The sequence below is a fragment of the Rhinolophus sinicus genome, chromosome 14, assembly GCF_057876585.1.
Source record: "Rhinolophus sinicus isolate RSI-liver-muscle chromosome 14, RSI-T2T, whole genome shotgun sequence".
Classification (NCBI taxonomy): Eukaryota; Metazoa; Chordata; class Mammalia; order Chiroptera; family Rhinolophidae; genus Rhinolophus; species Rhinolophus sinicus.
The window spans coordinates 178,323,883-178,340,917 of NC_142514.1; the positions used below are offsets into that span (position 1 = coordinate 178,323,883).

A 17,035-nucleotide genomic window follows, 5' to 3' on the forward strand; every position below is an offset into this window, starting at 1 on the left:
AGCGGACCTTTGAGTCCATGGTAACGAGAGGTCATGAAGCTTCCTAACACAAAGCACCCACAAAATATATAGACACACAAAGAGAAATTAGTAAATCCACAATCATAGTGGGAGAATTCAGGATACTTTCAGGGTACAAAGCAACAGATCAGGTAGATTTAAAAAAAAAAAAATTGTTCCAATCCAAAAAAAAAAAAAATTGGATTTACACAATATCATTATAACTTGATATTTTGATGATTTTTGGTTATCTACTTATTTTGTATTTGAGAATGCCTGCTGCTCTGTATGTTTGTCTATCACAGTTGACCTACAGGGACTATGTGGGGTGGGAGGGATGTGCTGCCACAAGTGGGCACTTGTTCCTAAGTCTAGAGGCTCCCGGTCCCTTCTTGTCGTCATTGGCTATCTATTGGGCTGGCTCTGCATTTCTAGCCCCAGTGGTGACACTCGCCACTTTAACCTGTGGATAAATGCCACAGCTGTCATGTGGCTTAGGACAACTGGGGACATGAGGATGGAAGAAAGAGGGCTGACTAGGTGGACCACAATAAAAGCATATCCTAGGCCACCGCCCACCCACTTCTTTCTTCTGTCATCCCCAAACTTGAAGGATTTCTTCAGTTCCTATCTCCATAGCAGTCTGTGCCCTCAAGTGTTTCCTCCAGGTTTATCTTTCTGCTCAAAATTGTTGGTCCAATGATAGTGTTTTTGCTGTACTGCTGCAAATATTTTTTGTTCTTGTTCCTTTTCATTTTTTCCATTACTTCATATCATTATTGTTGTGAAGCAGAGAGACATGTATAGGTCACTACCTTGGTCCCGCCCCTCACGTGTATCACTTGCCTCGGATTTGCCTCAGACAGTTGCCCTTGCAATCAGACGACCCTGGGCCAATCCTGCTTTAGCATGGACACTAAGTCCCCTGAACTATTACCCAAGTCTCAGGCTTTCCGTATGCATCTCCCCTTGACACAGAAAACAGTCTTTTTTTTTTTTTTTACCTGACTGAAGGCCTCAGTTCAGGAGTTATGGGCAGCACTAAAGCTGACCCCAATGGCCTGTCTCTAAAGGTGAACTTGCTGTGCCTTTTTAGGGCACAGGGAAGAAACAGTAGGTCAAACGGAGCCATTGCTTCTTTCCTTACCCCGAAGGAGTTCCTGTTACCACAGGGAAAATTTAGGGACAGTCAAATGGAAGTTCTTGGCAGCCAAGCCTTGCCTTATCACCTAGCCTGTGCGCCCAGGAGTGAGATGTTTAAAACTTTAACAATGATGCCAAGTGGTGATAATAAAAATGTTTAAAAACCAGTAAGGTCACCACCATTCCGAGCAGTTGGTCTGCCCAGGGGAGATCGTGGCACCTCTCTAGCAGCCTTTCGTCTGCCCACCAGCCCCCACCCCAACACACACACACACACACACACACACACACACACACACACACACACACACACTGCTATCCTCTTTGGCCCCTGAGCTCACCTAAACTTAGCCCAAATTTTTATCTCCCTGTGCCCCAAACTCATGTGTTGTAGGCCTTTGTGAATCCCTTTCTGAGCATGCTCACTGACCTCCTAAAAATTATTCATGAGAAAGGGTAACATTTTTATTTTAGGCCAGATTAGCCAATCTTATTATGTATGAACACTGAACTATTCAGTTGCTGTGAAAATATATTGAAAAGGAGTTACGCTTGTATGTTGTGATTATGTGTCACTGAGTGGGCTCCAGCTCCTGAGGTTCCAATAAATGAGTGATGTCCATTCAGTGACTGTACAGTGTGACTATGCGTCATGCTCGTATAGTCACAGGTCATCTTTGCAAAGGTAGTGTCTAGAGAATGTGGTGAAAATGAATTGACTTCCCGTGTATACTCTTTTTTTCTTTTGAAAAGTGGGCTGTGCCTGTTCAAACAATAATGTGTTTTGTATAAGGAGATATTGCCTCAACTAAGAAATCATATGAATTCACTTATCTATCATATTCCCTTATTAACTCTTTATTCAGTCAATAGTATTTTTCTTAGTGCTCATAGCGGAACTCAAATTTCTCTACTCTTATACAAAATAAAGTACCAGCTATTCTCCCTCTGCTTCCCTCTTGCACCCCAATAAGACTATATCTTCCCAAAAGATTCATCCCCCTACTTTCTCCCTCCTCACATCCAGAAGAGTGAGTGTGATGAGTGAGACAAAATGCCTCTACTCCTCTACCCTGGTCCCTCTGAGCCCAAACACTGGATATTTCAGTTCCAATATCATAGAATTTCCCTTGCAGTGAGTCACTTCTATTTAAAGAATCCTTCTTTAAATCTTTAATTATACATTCTCAAAGAGTCTATCACTGTCCATTTAGATTTAACTAGGTACATAATTTGCCAGATCTTTTTCCTCTCATTTTTATCTGCTCCTATCTTAGGCCTTCGGCTCCCATTCACTTGATGTTTGGTTAGAATTCTCCAGTATTTTCTACATGTGAGTAGGTTACCAATACGATTTCTGAAGTCTTCCAAACCCACAAATATCTTTCATTGACCCTCAGGGACCCCACGTTTTAGGCTGACCAAATTTTATTTTCTCCATTTTACACATGAGGACACGGAGAATCAAAGAAAGAAGGTATCCTGTTCAAGGTCATGCAGCTAGTCAGAAGCAGATTAGCAATGGGGGTTTCAAATGTGGATTAACAATTAAAAGCACAGGATAAAACAGGACTTAACCCAACTCCAAGGCGATAAAATGAGGACTGCGAAGAGCAGGCAGAGCATATGCGCTCTCATCAGGAGAACTGCACTGATCCAGGAGTGACTTCCAGGCCCAGGCCTAACACGGAGCACGCTTGGTCGCACCATCTCAATACGGAGAAGCTAGTGCATGTCTGTCTGCACACTCAACTTTATACCTTGCTGGTCACACTAGCTCTTCAGGGATCTGTAAATAGCTCACTCATTATAAATCATATAACAGATAATCTCTCTGTGCAGGTTTGCAGGATGTTATCCTTATATTACACAGAAACTGGCAGTTGGGCAAGACTCCTCATTTATCTTTAGTTCAAGAAATGGGTTCAGGAAGAAATTCAGTCCAGGGTCAACTCCTAGGTGCCTGTGGCTCCTGTGTCTAGGAGCGGACTCGGATCGTGTGAGGACAGGGTGTTCAATTATCCTGTTCACTCCTTTCTTTGGAGGCAAATCTAAGTAAGGAGATTAGGTCTTCTGGCTCCTAGTCCAGGGGTGAGATTTTAAAAAACTTTAACAATGATGCCCAGGAGTGATAATAAAAATGTTTAAAAACCAGTAAGGTCACCAACCATTCAGAGCAGTTGGTCTGCCCAGGGGAGATCGTGGCACCTCTCTAGCAGCCTTTAGTCTGTCCACCAGCTCCCACCCCAACACACACACACACACACACACACACACACACACACACACACTGCTTTCCTCTTTGGCCCCTGAGCTCACCTAAACTTAGCCCAAACTTTTATCTCCTTGTGCCCCAAACTCGTATATTGTAGGGCTTTTGTGAATCCCTTTCTGAGCATGCTCACTGACCTCCTTAAAATTATTCATGAGAAGTATATCTAAGGGTAACACTTTTAGTTTAGGCCAGATCAGACAATCTTGTTATATATGAACACTGAACTGCTTAGTTGCTGAGAAAACATAGATAGAAAATATCTGTACAAAATATATTCTACAACCCAACAAATGCCATTAGTGAGAAGATGCTGAGAGAGACAAACATCAGAGTCTCTCTGAACTATAACTCAGTCTTACTGGATGTCTTTGCATATCAGAACTTTACCTTTGCTACCTGCTGTGGTGGGGACTGAAAATGTGCTATTCCTCACAAAAGGCAGAGAAAGACTGCAGATAACTGGGGTAGAGGGAAGGGCAGGCCCTGAGCATTGCAAGAATGTAGGAACCAGAAGAAGCGCGAACCATCTTCCCTCTACTCCCACCCTAGGCCCAAGAGATTTCAGGAGGCTCTAGGCAAGGCTTTCTCCCTCCCTCCCCAACCTTCCGGGGCACTTCCTGGGCACACTGGATTTGCCACCACAATGCCTTTTACAAAAACCCCAAGAACCCAGAGTGATGGAGAGACAGGTTTGCCCAGAGGAAAGTAAATTGGAAATAAAGGGTTGAGCCAACATGAGCTATAGCAACCTTGGACAAAAGTGTACACCTTCAGCAAGCACATGATGAAACATCTCCTACATCCATGTCTCCATTCCATGCCACAAATGTGGCCCCCTAAAGGGGTAGGAAACTCTTGGGTGCCAGAGAATCAAAATAGTCATGAGGATGTAGACAGTATAGGAAATATAGTCAATAATATTGTAATAACTATGTATGGTGCTACCATGTTTCCCCGAAAATAAGACCTAGCCAGACAATCAGCTCTAATGCGTCTTTTGGAGCAAAAATTAATATAACACCCAGTCTTATATTATAGTAAAATAAGACCATCTTGTATTAATTTTTGCTCCAAAAGACGCATTAGAACTGATTGTCCGCCTAGGTCTTATTTTCCGGGAAACAGGGTAAGTGGGGGTTCATTAGACTTATGGGGGGGTCATTTTGTAAGTTATAGAAATGTCTAACCAGTATGCTATACACCTGAAACTAATATAATATTGAATGTCAACTATAAATGAAAAAAATATTTTTAAAAAGAGTGGGCAAAGCAACACTGTGCTGCCATTCGCCATCATGAATGTCAATCTTACCCCGGTACATCAAGGTTATCTTCTGGCCCCATCTGCAGGCCACTTCCAGAACTCTATCCGCTGTGAAAAAGCTGGCAGATACTGCTGGCCCCAGGGCGGGGCGCTGTTCTTAGGGGGTCTGTTCGCAAGTGCCATGGCGGTTCTGGAAGGGGACTACCCGCGGTGATCTCTCTCCCAGGAGCTGCGAATAAGGGAGCCTCAGGCGCTGAGGGAGGTCACAGAAGGACAGATGAGTGCGGCGGAAAGCGAGATTGGAAGGGAGCAAGGCTGGGAAGTGCTGGGGTGGGCGGTCGTGGAGCCTGATTTGAACATCTGAGAAGCTATGATTAGGGGCTAAGGTCACTCTGCCTGGCTGCTTGGGTTTAATCCTGGCTCTGCTAATGGTTTTGTGTCTTGAGGCCAATTGTTTATCTGTATGGCCAGTTTCCTTTGAAATAGGGCTAACTGTAGCCGCCTCCTATGGTTGTGATGAGGATAAAATGAGTTCATATTTGTAAAGTACTTAGAGTAGTTTTTGTCCAATGAAATTAACAATTGGCATTAAATATGGCCACCAGCACCACTGGCATCACCTCTTGAGAAACGCAAGTTATTGGGCAACCGTCCAGCTGCACCGAGTCAGCAGAGGGAGCTCAGGACTGGTTCCACAAGCTTGCCAGGGGATGCTGATGCATCATGAACTTTGCAAAGCATTGGCCTGAGTTTCTCAGGCAGGTCTATTCCTGCCTCTCCTTGTTAAAAGGTGCAGATTACTGAGCCTCACCGCAGACCTACTGAACTTAAATATATCTGGATTAATTCCCAGAATCCATGTTTAAAAACTAACAAACAAACTACCCAAGAATCAGGCAGGCAGCCGTCCCGGTTGCCATGGGCTCTCCCGCTTTCTTGGGTGGTTCCCTCCTTGCTCCTTCCCGGTAGGCGGCGGCGCGGTCCCTCCCGGAGGCGCGGCGTAGGACGAGCGGCGGCCGCGGAGCGTGGAGCCCAGCGCGGGCCGGGAGATGGTCCCGCCGCAAGTGTTAGACGTGGGGCCGCGTCACACTAACTTTCGTACCTGGGCGAGGGCGCCTACCGCGTAGCGCGGTGAGTGTCCGCAGCCGACCGCCCACCCCCGCTTTCCGGGCAGCCGCACCCCAACCCTGGGGTTCGCTGCGGTCCGCGCGCCTGGGGCTTCGGGCGGGGCCCCCGGGCCGGTGGAGGTTTGGGTGTAGCTTGCGACCCTAGGGGGATGGGCCCTCGCTCTCGGCGGGGCGGGGCGCGGGTGGCGGACCCCAGGAGCGGGGGTGCGCCGCACCCCGCGCAGCACCGATGTTGGAGCTATGACCCCCAGAAAGGGAGCAGAAGAGCGTCCGGCTCTGCCCCCTAATGCCAGCAAGGTGGTCTTCTTTTTGACATCCGGTTGTAAAGCCCGGAATTGCTTCAGATGCTTGTGGGTGGGTGGTGGTAGCGGCCGCGATCGTGAAAGCGGTTCGCCGCGTCTTGTGTGTAGAACACCGAAATGAATCTGTTTTCCTCCTCTCGCCTGTGTTTTCCGCGAACGGCTTGCATTACATATCTTTGGTGATGCCCATGGTGCTGTCCTGCGCAGGCTTTCTAAAAAGTATTAGCGGCATCAGTGCTAGTTGTGTGATGTTTCAATCTTGAAGTTTTTTAATGGATTTTAATACCGTGCTGTTTGCGTTTAAGGAAGGACAAGACAGCATCACTCTCTTGATTTATTAAAGAGTCGTTTGGAGTTGGGCCTAATTTGACTCCTTTTTTTTTTTTTTTTTTCCTATACCCCAAGGGAGCTCTGTTAGCAGCATAAATGCATCTAGACGTTATAGCACGGTTACTGTGGCCTTTTCTTGTTAATGTTTTAGTGGTTCATATACGACGATATGCAGACTTAATGGAGGTCTTGCAGAGTCACATGCAGAGACCCTCATCTTAATCCATATCTCTCAGAAACGCGGAATGAGGGTGACGGTATTATTTGTGTTAGAACCAACGAGCTGCAGTGTTTTATGCTGATGAAGACCTGGAAGTGTAGACTCCCTTCCACCGAAATCTTCTTGTGCCTGTGTCTTTTATGTTAAATGAAGGACATCCCATTGAATGAAGGAAGTATTTATTGTGACACCATTCCCTCCCTCCAGGTGGCTGTTTAAATAAAATAACATCCAATTGTGGCAGGTACTGTGCTAGGTACATTATCTCATTTTATGTGAACAGCCACCCGGAGGGGGGGGGGGAAGGTGGTGATATCCCTCTTTCAGGTGCGAAAAAGTATTTCAGGTGAAGCCGATTCCGAAGGTCATGGAACTAAAGAGTGACACTTGAGTCTGTAGACTGAGATCCTAATTCAAATGCTGCAGCTCTTTCCATTACGCCATTATCCTTACTGTTACTACTAATAATGTTAGAATTTTATCATATTTTACTATTAGGAGCAAATGTATTTCAGAAACATTCAAATTTGAATGATGATTATTTTAGAAATGTCACAGAAGGCATACTTTACCAAGTATGTTAGCTAGATTGAAAAACTAAAATTCTTAAAAAAAAAAAAAAAAAAAAAAGACTTCACTTGAATCTTGAGTATTCTCATTCTCTTCAGGAGCAAAATCCTGCACAGTAGACAACTGTGAAAATTAACGTGAACTCAGAGGCTTAGGAGCCAATAGAGAAATTGAAGTAGGTCAGACCTAAAGGAAAGAAAAGCTCTAGAAAGTAACTGTCTACAAGGTCACTTCTCTGTCATACACCTGATTGCCGTTGCACCTGGTGTTAAGTATGCCAATCAACATGTGTCACTGTAACAGGCTCTGAATTGCCCATCATGGCCTTCTGTTTATAATAAATGTCACATTTATAATAAAATCCAGATTCTTTACTAAGTCCTACAAGGTACTTAGTGCCCATAGCACGTACAACCCCTCCTTAAGGTTATGTTCCATTGCAGGGCAAATTCTGTCCCCGGAGATGTCAGACAATTTGCACAGCGCCTTTTTCTCTCTACCACCTCTTACTTCTCATAAATTTTTAACATCTCCAGATCCTACAAAGGAAAACGAATCAGCAAGGTCTCTAATGCAATGCAATAATTGGTTCTCCACCTATGGATATATGTTGGACCCAGTCACCTGTAACCACTTTAGGGTGATTTAAGGAACAACCATGATTTGATAAAACTATAAAAAAATTTTCCTCTTTTTTCATATTATATTCACAACAATACTTTATTTATTTATTTATTTATTTATTTATTTATTTATTTTTATGTGTCAAACTCTACTGGAATACAGAAAATAGACAATGGGAATCACAGTTGGTGCTGGCAGCTGTAGGTCCTGTGCCCTCATCCTTCTCAGCCTCAAGGCCTGGGGGATTCCTGCTCCCCACAGTGCTCTCCCACTTGTCTGGACCCGGAGAACCCTCCACTTTGGAAAACTGCACGGGGTGGGAACTTCCAATTTGCATTCTTCTGCCAGCTTCGTGATTAGCAGCAAATGCTCACAAGTTCCCAAAGATGCTAAAATGATGACAATTCACCAACACAAGAAGTCTCTACTGTCCAGTCAGGTAAGTTGCAATCTCTTACTCTGGAACAATCTAATGCTGAAAAACAGCCCTGAAACAGCAAATCTCCTGAATAGTAATCTCTTGAAACAGCAATCAATCCAATCCAATCCACCTGAGGTCTGTCTTATATCTCTCTTTAGATGCACCCCAGAGCCAAGTTTTGTGTTCCATCCTCCCTTCTCAAGGACTAGACTGCTCCTGGAGGGTCTGGCAGTCAATGATACGAATGCTGCCCATCTGGCTGAAGGGCTAGTTCATCTGGTTAAGCAACAAGGCCTGGTGATGTGCCTGTCACGTCATCCTGAATACAACGTAGCTACTTCTTCACTTCATCTGCTGATTTGGATGAAACAGACAGAAAACAACATGATCTCATATCTCCCCTATTCAGGAGGACAGGAGATCAAAGAGGGGATTTACTCACCCCCTAATCAAAGCACAGACTTCTTTTAACCCTAAGCTAACCATTACCTCACATGCAGGAACAGACAAAAGCTAATAGACAAAAGTTAACACCACCGAGTGTAGGCAAATTTTCCTCAATATCTTTCCTACAGGACACCAGGCTGGACCTGGTGGGCAGCAAGGGCTGGCTGTGGCCCGGGCTAGCTGGTGAGGTCAATGGCCACACAACTATACTTTTAAAGTTTACTGTCTCCAAACACCACAGGACACCTGGAATTAGAGCAGTGATTGTAGATCTCAGTGTATATTTCACCTTAGGCCAAGTTACAAGACGCTTCCACGATTTTCCAACGACACCATCACTTTTACATAAAAATCTATTTTTCCATAAATTACAAAGGGGTGGTCACCATCATCACCTGTAAATTATACCCCTCCGACCCCAGCCAACTTTTCAAACATAGCACCCGATATGGAAGGCACCTGCTCCTATTCAGGTTCTTAAACAGTAAGTGTTTTCTCAAGCCTCTTGCAAAGCAGTTTTGCTCAGCAGTTTGGAGACGCCTGACTCTGGAGCCCTCCATCAGGAGGGTCAAGATCTGCATCCAGGAGTGCCAGTGGGGGCCTCTTCCTCTTCCTCCTCCCATTCTGATGTGAGTCAGCCTCTCCTGGAAGCTGGCCCATTTGCCAGGGCAGGGGCAGGGGGCAGGGGGGAGAGGATGGGGAGAGTTGGGGAGCGGTGGGAGCTCAGTTTCCTCTAGACCCCACCGCGGGAGCAGGCTGCTTGCTGTCTGCTTTGAGCCATTTCTGCAGCTGGAAGCTGGTGAAGCTCACCGCAAGGACAGACGCCTCAGGATGACAGGCGGGGTCTCTGTGTGGCTCCGCAGCGACCACAGGTTCTGGCCCGGGATGTCTTTCCCACGCCCACCGCCCACCGCGCAGCTCCTGAAGGGCTGCGATGGCCGAGCACCAAGCACCAGGGGACAGGGCTATTGGCCCCGCCACGCCAGACGCGGGGCGCGCCGTTCCCGCTCCGCGAGCCCCCTGCGCAATCACAGCCCCGGGAGGCGCAGGGTGCTTGCTGCTCAGTCTCCCGCCCCGCTCGCTCAGCTTATCACGCGACGGCAGCGGACGCGGGTGGGCGGGGAAGAGATGGAGGGAAATGAGTGCTCAAAGTTTGTCCTGGACGCAGAAGCAGGCGGTGAACCGAGTGTGCCCAGTGAGGGGATGAGTGGGACGCAGCGGGATGGTCCCGACCGCTAGGACCGGTGGGCGGGCGCGTCCCTGAGCCCGGCCTTTCGACTCCTCAGCCCGCGTGTTGGGCTCCCCGCCAGTCCTTCCCCTCCCCGCCACTTGGTTGCCGCAACCTCGCCGTCCATTGGCCAGAAACGCTGCTTCGTCACGAGCGCGGGTTTTCAATCACCAGCTGAGAGGGAGAAGTTCCCGGGCGGTCACAGCCCGCCGAGCGCCATCTTCGCAGCTCCTGGGAATCCCAGTGCGGCGGTCACCGGCACCGTCAGGCAGGCTCTCCGCCTCTGTGAGTTGTTCTTCTGGACTTGAGTTGTACCTGGAGCTCTTAGGGGGTGTTTGGAGAGGGCACCAGGCAGAAGGACCTCAGCCCAGACCCCAGGAGGTTTGGGGGGGGGGGGGAGCGATAGCAGCTTCCCATTGTGGGAATCCCCTTCCTGCTCCCCAGCTTCAAAATCAGGAGTTTTACTTCTGGAAAGACACTTGGAGACAGTTTAGCTAGCTGATGCAACCAATATGCTGTGCTCATTTGCGAGGAGGGGAGGGGGGGAGGATTCTGGGCGTTCAAGTGCAAATTCCTAAACTGAACCCAGGTGGTACTGAACCAGGATTTTTGAGGGAAGGAGTCTGGTTTCTTCCTTTTTAACAAGCCAGGGGGTAATTTACAGGCACAAAGTTTGGTCTGAGCCAAGCTCCTGCCTGAGGAAACTGAGGTGCTCATGTGAGATGTAGGGAGAGGGTTTGAGGGAAGTTATCCTCCGATGGTGTTTGTTTGTTTGTTTGTTTGTTGAAAGGTGGGGATTCTTTCCTGGCCTTAGGTAGTTTTCACCAGGCCTACTCTGCCAGTTCTAGAAGCACACCTGAGACAGCCCTCTGCAGGTATCCCCAGTGCTCTCTCTGTGCAGGTGTCTCCCTCTGTGTCCTGTGAACTCTTGCCACCTCGGTCTCTCAGCTCTATCTCCTCAAAGCAGGAATTCCAACGGGCTCCGCCTGGCTGCCCACCTTGCACCCTGGCTTGGTGTCTCTCCAGGCAGACACCCCGAGTAACCACTCGCTGTACTTCATTTGTTGCTGTCCTTAATGCATGATGCCCAGTTCCTTGCCCGCCACTGTTTCACATATTTAGTCCATTTTGTCTTCTTTTGTTTTCAGATGAAGGGTAAATCCCATCCCTATCACTCCATTTGGCCCAAAATCCAATGTAATACTGCCTTAATGTTCTCATCTACGAGTTCTGCTTTAGGTGACACTCCTAGATCTGTTCCCATTCATTGATTTCCCTCCTCATTATGGACCATATTTTCCTGCTTCTGTTTTATGCCTGAAAGTTTTTGATTGGATATCGAGCTTGGTTAGTCTCATATTTTGAGGGTGCTAGAAATGCTTATATTCCTAGCCATATGCTCTAACTTTGTTCTCACCCACAGTTCCTCTCCTAGGAATCAGTGTTATCCTTGTATGACTGGAATTTCAAGTTTATCAGGTGGCACCAGAGCAGCCTTTTCCCCGAGGGCTACTTTTGTGGGCTGTGGAGGCAACACCTTTCTGAATACTCTGCTTGATAGCTCATGAATTCTGAAGTTTTCTAGTTTGAGTTTTGAGAACAGAAACTATTCTCAGCCTGGATGAGCGTCAGAATTGTTCCAGCTTTCCCTTTGAGTGGGCAGTGGAGGGCTCTTCCCCTGGCTTCCAATAGTTTCATCACTGTCACGCACTGACAGATACTTAGCTGAAATTTCAAGGGGTGCCCACCACAGATCGACTCTCCGCCTGTCTCTGCAGCTGCTGCTCTCTCCTCTCTAGTACTGTGCCCTACAGACTCCAGCCACCTGGGCTTCCCACAACTCTCAGCTTATCTTCTAACTAAGGAAACCGCCAGGCTCTGTTGTGTTTCCCCTCCGTGAGATATGGCCTGGAAAGGCTCCCGAGTCAGTCAGCTAGACAGCTGTCAGGCTTGCCTCTTTTGATTTCCCTCTCTTAGGGATCAGAGATCACAGTTCTGAGCTGCCTGATGTTCAGTGTTTGAAAGTTGTCCTTTTGTATATCCTGTCTTCAATTGTTTTCATCATTTCCAGTTGGAGGATAAACCCAGTCCTTGTTTCTCCATCTTGGCTGATAGTGCAAGTGAGTTATATTCTCTTGGAACTCATCATGACTTCCGTAAAGTGTGAAGAGAACGAGTCATTCAGTGCTGCTGAAAATGACCAGAGTACCAGACGTGAAGTTGCAGAGGTATGTCTACTTTTTACAACTCTTGGGTGGAACAGCACTCTAACCAGAGGTCTACACAGGGATTCTGTAGGTTGATGGCTCATAAAGAATGGCAATTATGGGGTGTCTGGTTAGCTCAGTTGGTTAGAGCGTAGTGCTAATACCATGTTTCCCTGAAAATAAGACCTAGCCAGATCATCAGCTGTAATGTGTCTTTTGGAGCACAAATTAATATAAGACCTGGTCTTCTTTTGATATAAATAAGACCAGGTCTTATGTAATATAATATAATATAGTATAGTATAGTATAATATATAATGTCATATAATATAATATAATATAATATAATATAATATAATATAATACTGGGTCTTATATTATTTTTTGCTCCATAAGACATATTAGAGATGATGGTCTGGCTAGGTCTTATTTTCGGGAAAACACAGTAACACCAAGATTGCCAGTTCGATCCCCTCATGGGCCACTGTGAACTGCGCCCTCCTTAAAAAAAAAAAAATGGCAGTTATAATTCCTTTTCTTGTGTTGTTCAAAATATATTTGGGGACAATATCCATGCCACTGCTTGTGTAAAATGAAATGATAGTATATGAATTAATGCAAAGAATGCCTTGTTAGACAAGGTGGCTAATGAACAGTAGAGACACCTCAAATCCCTGGAAATATAGATAGGCGAAAATCATAACAGTTAATCTTTACTGAGAAATTACTGTGTACCAGGAATTAGCACTTTCACTTCTTATGGGTTATCTCATTGAACGTTTAATACAACTCCATGCGATCGATATTATTACCACCCCTATTTTACAAATGAGAAAACTGAAATCCAACGTTCTTAAAGTCTCAAAAGTAATGGACTTCAGAGCAAGGATTTTGAACCCAGATGTCAATCTCCAGAGTCCAGTTTTTGACCAGCACAGGATTATACTCAAAAATAGGCAAAATGATGATACTAAACCGAGATATGAATGAGGTATTTTAGAGTGCAGAGAGAAGAATGTTTGTGTGTTTGTATATGAGTATGTATATTTGTTTGCATATGAATATCTATTTGCATATGAATATCTACCCAATCCTGTGATTTAGAGAGTATTTTATCATATTTCCTTATGCTGTTGGAGCCATGTACAGAACAGAAAATAAACAGATCATTAATGGGAAGTTTGTAAAGGTGTTGTCTCAAATGTCCAAAAGATGTATTAACTAAGTCCAGCTTTATTAGAAAGTAAGTAAATGCAGATTTTAAAAACACTCAAATCAGTTGACATTTCATCAATTGGCTAACACTTAACATCATAACACTGAAATGCTTTGAGGAGTCACCCATTTGGTTGATGCCATTGGACAGCAGGGTGAATTGATGCCACTTTCCTGGACAGCAGTTTGGCAGTAGACCTCTTGTGAAGTACATGTATAACCTTAGTCCCAGTTTTTTCACTGCTGGGAATCTGGCCTAGAGAAATCATTCACTTATTGTGGAGAAATGCTTGATACATTTAAAGTACGAAAAAATTGGAAATAATCTAAACAGCAAGAGAAGAGAAGATTAGAAGAATTTTAGAGAGAATCAAATTGTGTTTTCAAAGGTTGTTTAATGACGTGAGAAAGCACTGATAAATCGTTGTGTGAAAAGTGAACTCATACATAGAATAATAGAAGCAAAGAAAACGGAGAATGGTTATCTCTGGTGATGGAATAATGATTGACATTTTCCACCATTATTCGGCACCCATTATATTATGTAATTTTCATCCAGCATAGCTATTATGTCACAATTAGAAAAACATGAAACATTGTTATTAAGGGCAATTGGTATTAAGAGTTTAATCTTTCCTTTCTTAAGGATACTGTCACGAAGCAGACATGTTCTGGCACAACTGTTGGTCATTCTCTGTCTGACAGAAGAGAGTGTAGCGGCTCCAGTCAACTTAGAAGTGAAATCAGTGAGCATGAAGCGACCCTTAAAATGCAGAACCTAAATATGAGCATCAGTGAAAAATGTCATTTCACCTTTACTTTGAATGAAAGTTCTGGGAAAACAGACCGGAGTGTGTTTACCGCATATGGTGAACTCAATGAGAATATCTACTCAGCTCTGAGAGCAAATGAACATTTCAGTGAAAAGATGCAGAATCATTTTAATAAGATCATCATGGCTTATGAAGAAAAAACAATTCAAGGCTACATAAACTTAGGAATGCCTCTCAAGTGCCTACCTAGAGGTTCTCACCTTCAAATTACAGTTAGTCAAAAAAAGAGTAACCACGAAGAAGGTGATCAGATATTACGCCTGTGTGAAAATCCAGACATTGAATGCATTCTTTTTCACGTTGTTGCTATTGGGAAGACAATAAAGAAGATTCTTAAGATCATGGAACTTCATGTAAAGGGAAGTACACTTTGTATCTATGCCCCGAAGGGTGAGACTCTCAAAGAAGCCCTATGCAAAGACGGCCGATTCCGGTCTGACCTGGAAGAATTACAGTGGAACCTAATGGAAGGTCATAAGAACATTCATGGAAAACAGTCCAAGGTTGAGGAAGTATCTGGGAAAATCTTAGAAATGGACATTTTTAAAAAGCTATCTGTCAGGAAAGGTACTCATCAGAAAATTAAACAGGAGAATGAAAATGCCACTGATGAAATCGAGGTCCATGAACTAGAGAAAGACGGAGAGACTGAAGATGAAGAACACAACCGAGAAACAGCTCTCGTACCTCAAAGTCTAAGTCATGATATTGAAGATGAAAAATGCCGGACAAGTTCCCTGATTGGAAGTAATGATTTCAACAGGAAACAAAACTCACAAGTTAGGCAAAGGCCCCATCTGGATATGTCATCTACTCATAATCAGGATCTCCAGAGAGGGGAAACTGATCTCTGGCTAAAGAATTTAGGAAGAAGTTTGGACAAAGGTTTCATGGAGCAATATCCAAATTTTAGGGAACAGGCACGGTGGATGACAGAGTATTTTCAGGAGGAACAGAGTAGAAAAAAACTGTCACCGTTTAAACAATTCAACACATTTAAAAAGTACTTTGCAAAAGAGACTGAAAATTCTACTTCAGTTGCAACCTGTGAACATCTTATTCATCTTAGTAAGTCAGTTGGGTTCATGAAATGGAACAATAATGGAAGGGAAGGCAATGCTACTTGCTTTGTCTTCAATGGTGGTTATATTTTCACCTGTCGACATGTTGTGCACCTTATGGTGGGAGAAGGCACGGTTCCAAGTTTGTGGCCAGATATAATAAGCAAATGTGCAAAGGTAACTTTCACTTATAAAAATTTCAGCCCTTGTGCTGTCGAATGGTTTTCCATTGAGCCAGCATTGAAAATGTCTGAAGGATCTCTAGATTATGCCATTTTAAAACTAAGTGAAAAAGAAAATGGGTTTCCTCCTGGCCTGTTCCGGCAAGTTTCCCCTCTGCCACCTTGTGGTTTGATTTATATAATTGGTCACCCAGAAGGCCAGATCAAGAAAATAGATGGGTGTGCTGTGGTTCCTCTAAATGAACGGTCAGGGAGGTACCCAGAGCATTACCAACATGTAGCACATCAGACTGCCACTTACAATGCTTTCCCTATGTTTACCCAAAGAAGCTTCCTATCAGAGGCCTCGAGTACTGACACGCTTAGTTACGATACCTGTTTTTCCACCGGGTCCTCTGGCTCCCCAGTGTTTAATGCGTTTGGCGAACTGGTCGCTCTGCACAGCGTCGGGCATTTTTATAAACAAGGAGCTATGGTTCATCCCCTTGTGGAATTTGGCTATTCTATAGAATCAATCCTTAGTGATGTTAAACAAAAAAATGAGGCCTTGTATAAATCGTTAATGGAAGAGAAAAACGAGATCCTCAATGAAGACAAAAACAACAAACAAGAGTCATCGATTGAAAATGATCAGAAGGAACCCATGGAACACTAGAAAAAAACATGGTGTTTTCAAGAAAATATGCCCATAATTTAAAGTACCTGGTTCTGCTTCCTTAAAGTATGATGAATACACTTTGTTCATAGAAAACTGTTAGAGAGTCATGTGGCTGTGCAAAACACATATGAGAGCTCAAATAAATAGTTGTTGTTTTTCTCACTGGCTTCCTCTTTTTATGTCAGACAATCTCAAGCCTCACGTAAAATACAACTACAAAGAATGTGGTATGTACCTTCCTGAATGCCTGGGGTGGTACCTCCATCCCAACTTCATAACTGGTGAAGTGATTCTTGTTCAATGGGGAAATGCACCTTTAGAGTTAAGGAACAAAGGTGTATTTTTCCTTTAAACCCCCAAATTCTTGGTAATCTTAATTGTTCCCCTTCTATGTCACCTGTCACAGCAGCCTCTATTGCAAAAACCAATAGAGAATCCCAGCTTTTCAGTTCTGCCCTCTAGTTCAGCGTTTCTCTGGCAGATGGAAGGAGTGACGCGTTTAGTCTCCATCCCCACCCTCTCATGTTCAGAGTCTAGAAAGCTAAAAGCTAATTGCCTCAGTCAAATTTGCAGTGAAGGGTCCGGATATAAATCGGATTCCTTGAACTGATGATGCACATGCATGTCATTTGGAAGATAGAAATGAGAATTTCCTTCTGCCTCATCTTCTGGCAAACTAAGTCATAGGGTGAGCGTGTGGAGATTGTAGCGTGGGCACGGTCAGTGTCAGTGTCTAGTCATCAGCTTGCTCGGTATCCAGACTCCTTACTATGGCCTCCAGGGTGCCTAGTGCCAATGGTACATGCAAGCGCGCTCCTTAAGGGATGTCCCATTCCAGGGCACATTCTCTGTCCCCAGGGATGGTAGACACTTTCCACAGGCCCTTTTTCTCTCTCTACTGCCTCTTGCTCCTAATACTTTTTTCACA

The 17,035-nt window shown here is 44.7% G+C and overlaps 1 protein-coding gene and 1 long non-coding RNA gene across 2 annotated transcripts in view; one reads left to right on the forward strand and one right to left on the reverse strand.

The window, feature by feature from the left end:
* Position 1: 1 nt before the first annotated feature.
* LOC141572272 (uncharacterized) overlaps positions 2-17,035 on the reverse strand; it is a 45,921-nt gene continuing 28,887 nt past the window's right edge. Inside the window, exon 3 of the long non-coding RNA XR_012497596.2 lies at positions 2-4,935. This is a non-coding gene — a long non-coding RNA (uncharacterized LOC141572272). The remainder of the gene's footprint in view (positions 4,936-17,035) is intronic.
* On the forward strand, positions 9,454-16,269 carry FAM111B (FAM111 trypsin like peptidase B). Its single transcript, XM_074336427.2, has 3 exons — positions 9,454-10,236; positions 12,023-12,179; positions 14,020-16,269. Exons 2-3 carry the CDS (start codon positions 12,099-12,101, stop codon positions 16,102-16,104), a joined length of 2,166 nt encoding a protein of 721 aa, XP_074192528.2. The 5' UTR covers positions 9,454-10,236; positions 12,023-12,098; the 3' UTR covers positions 16,105-16,269.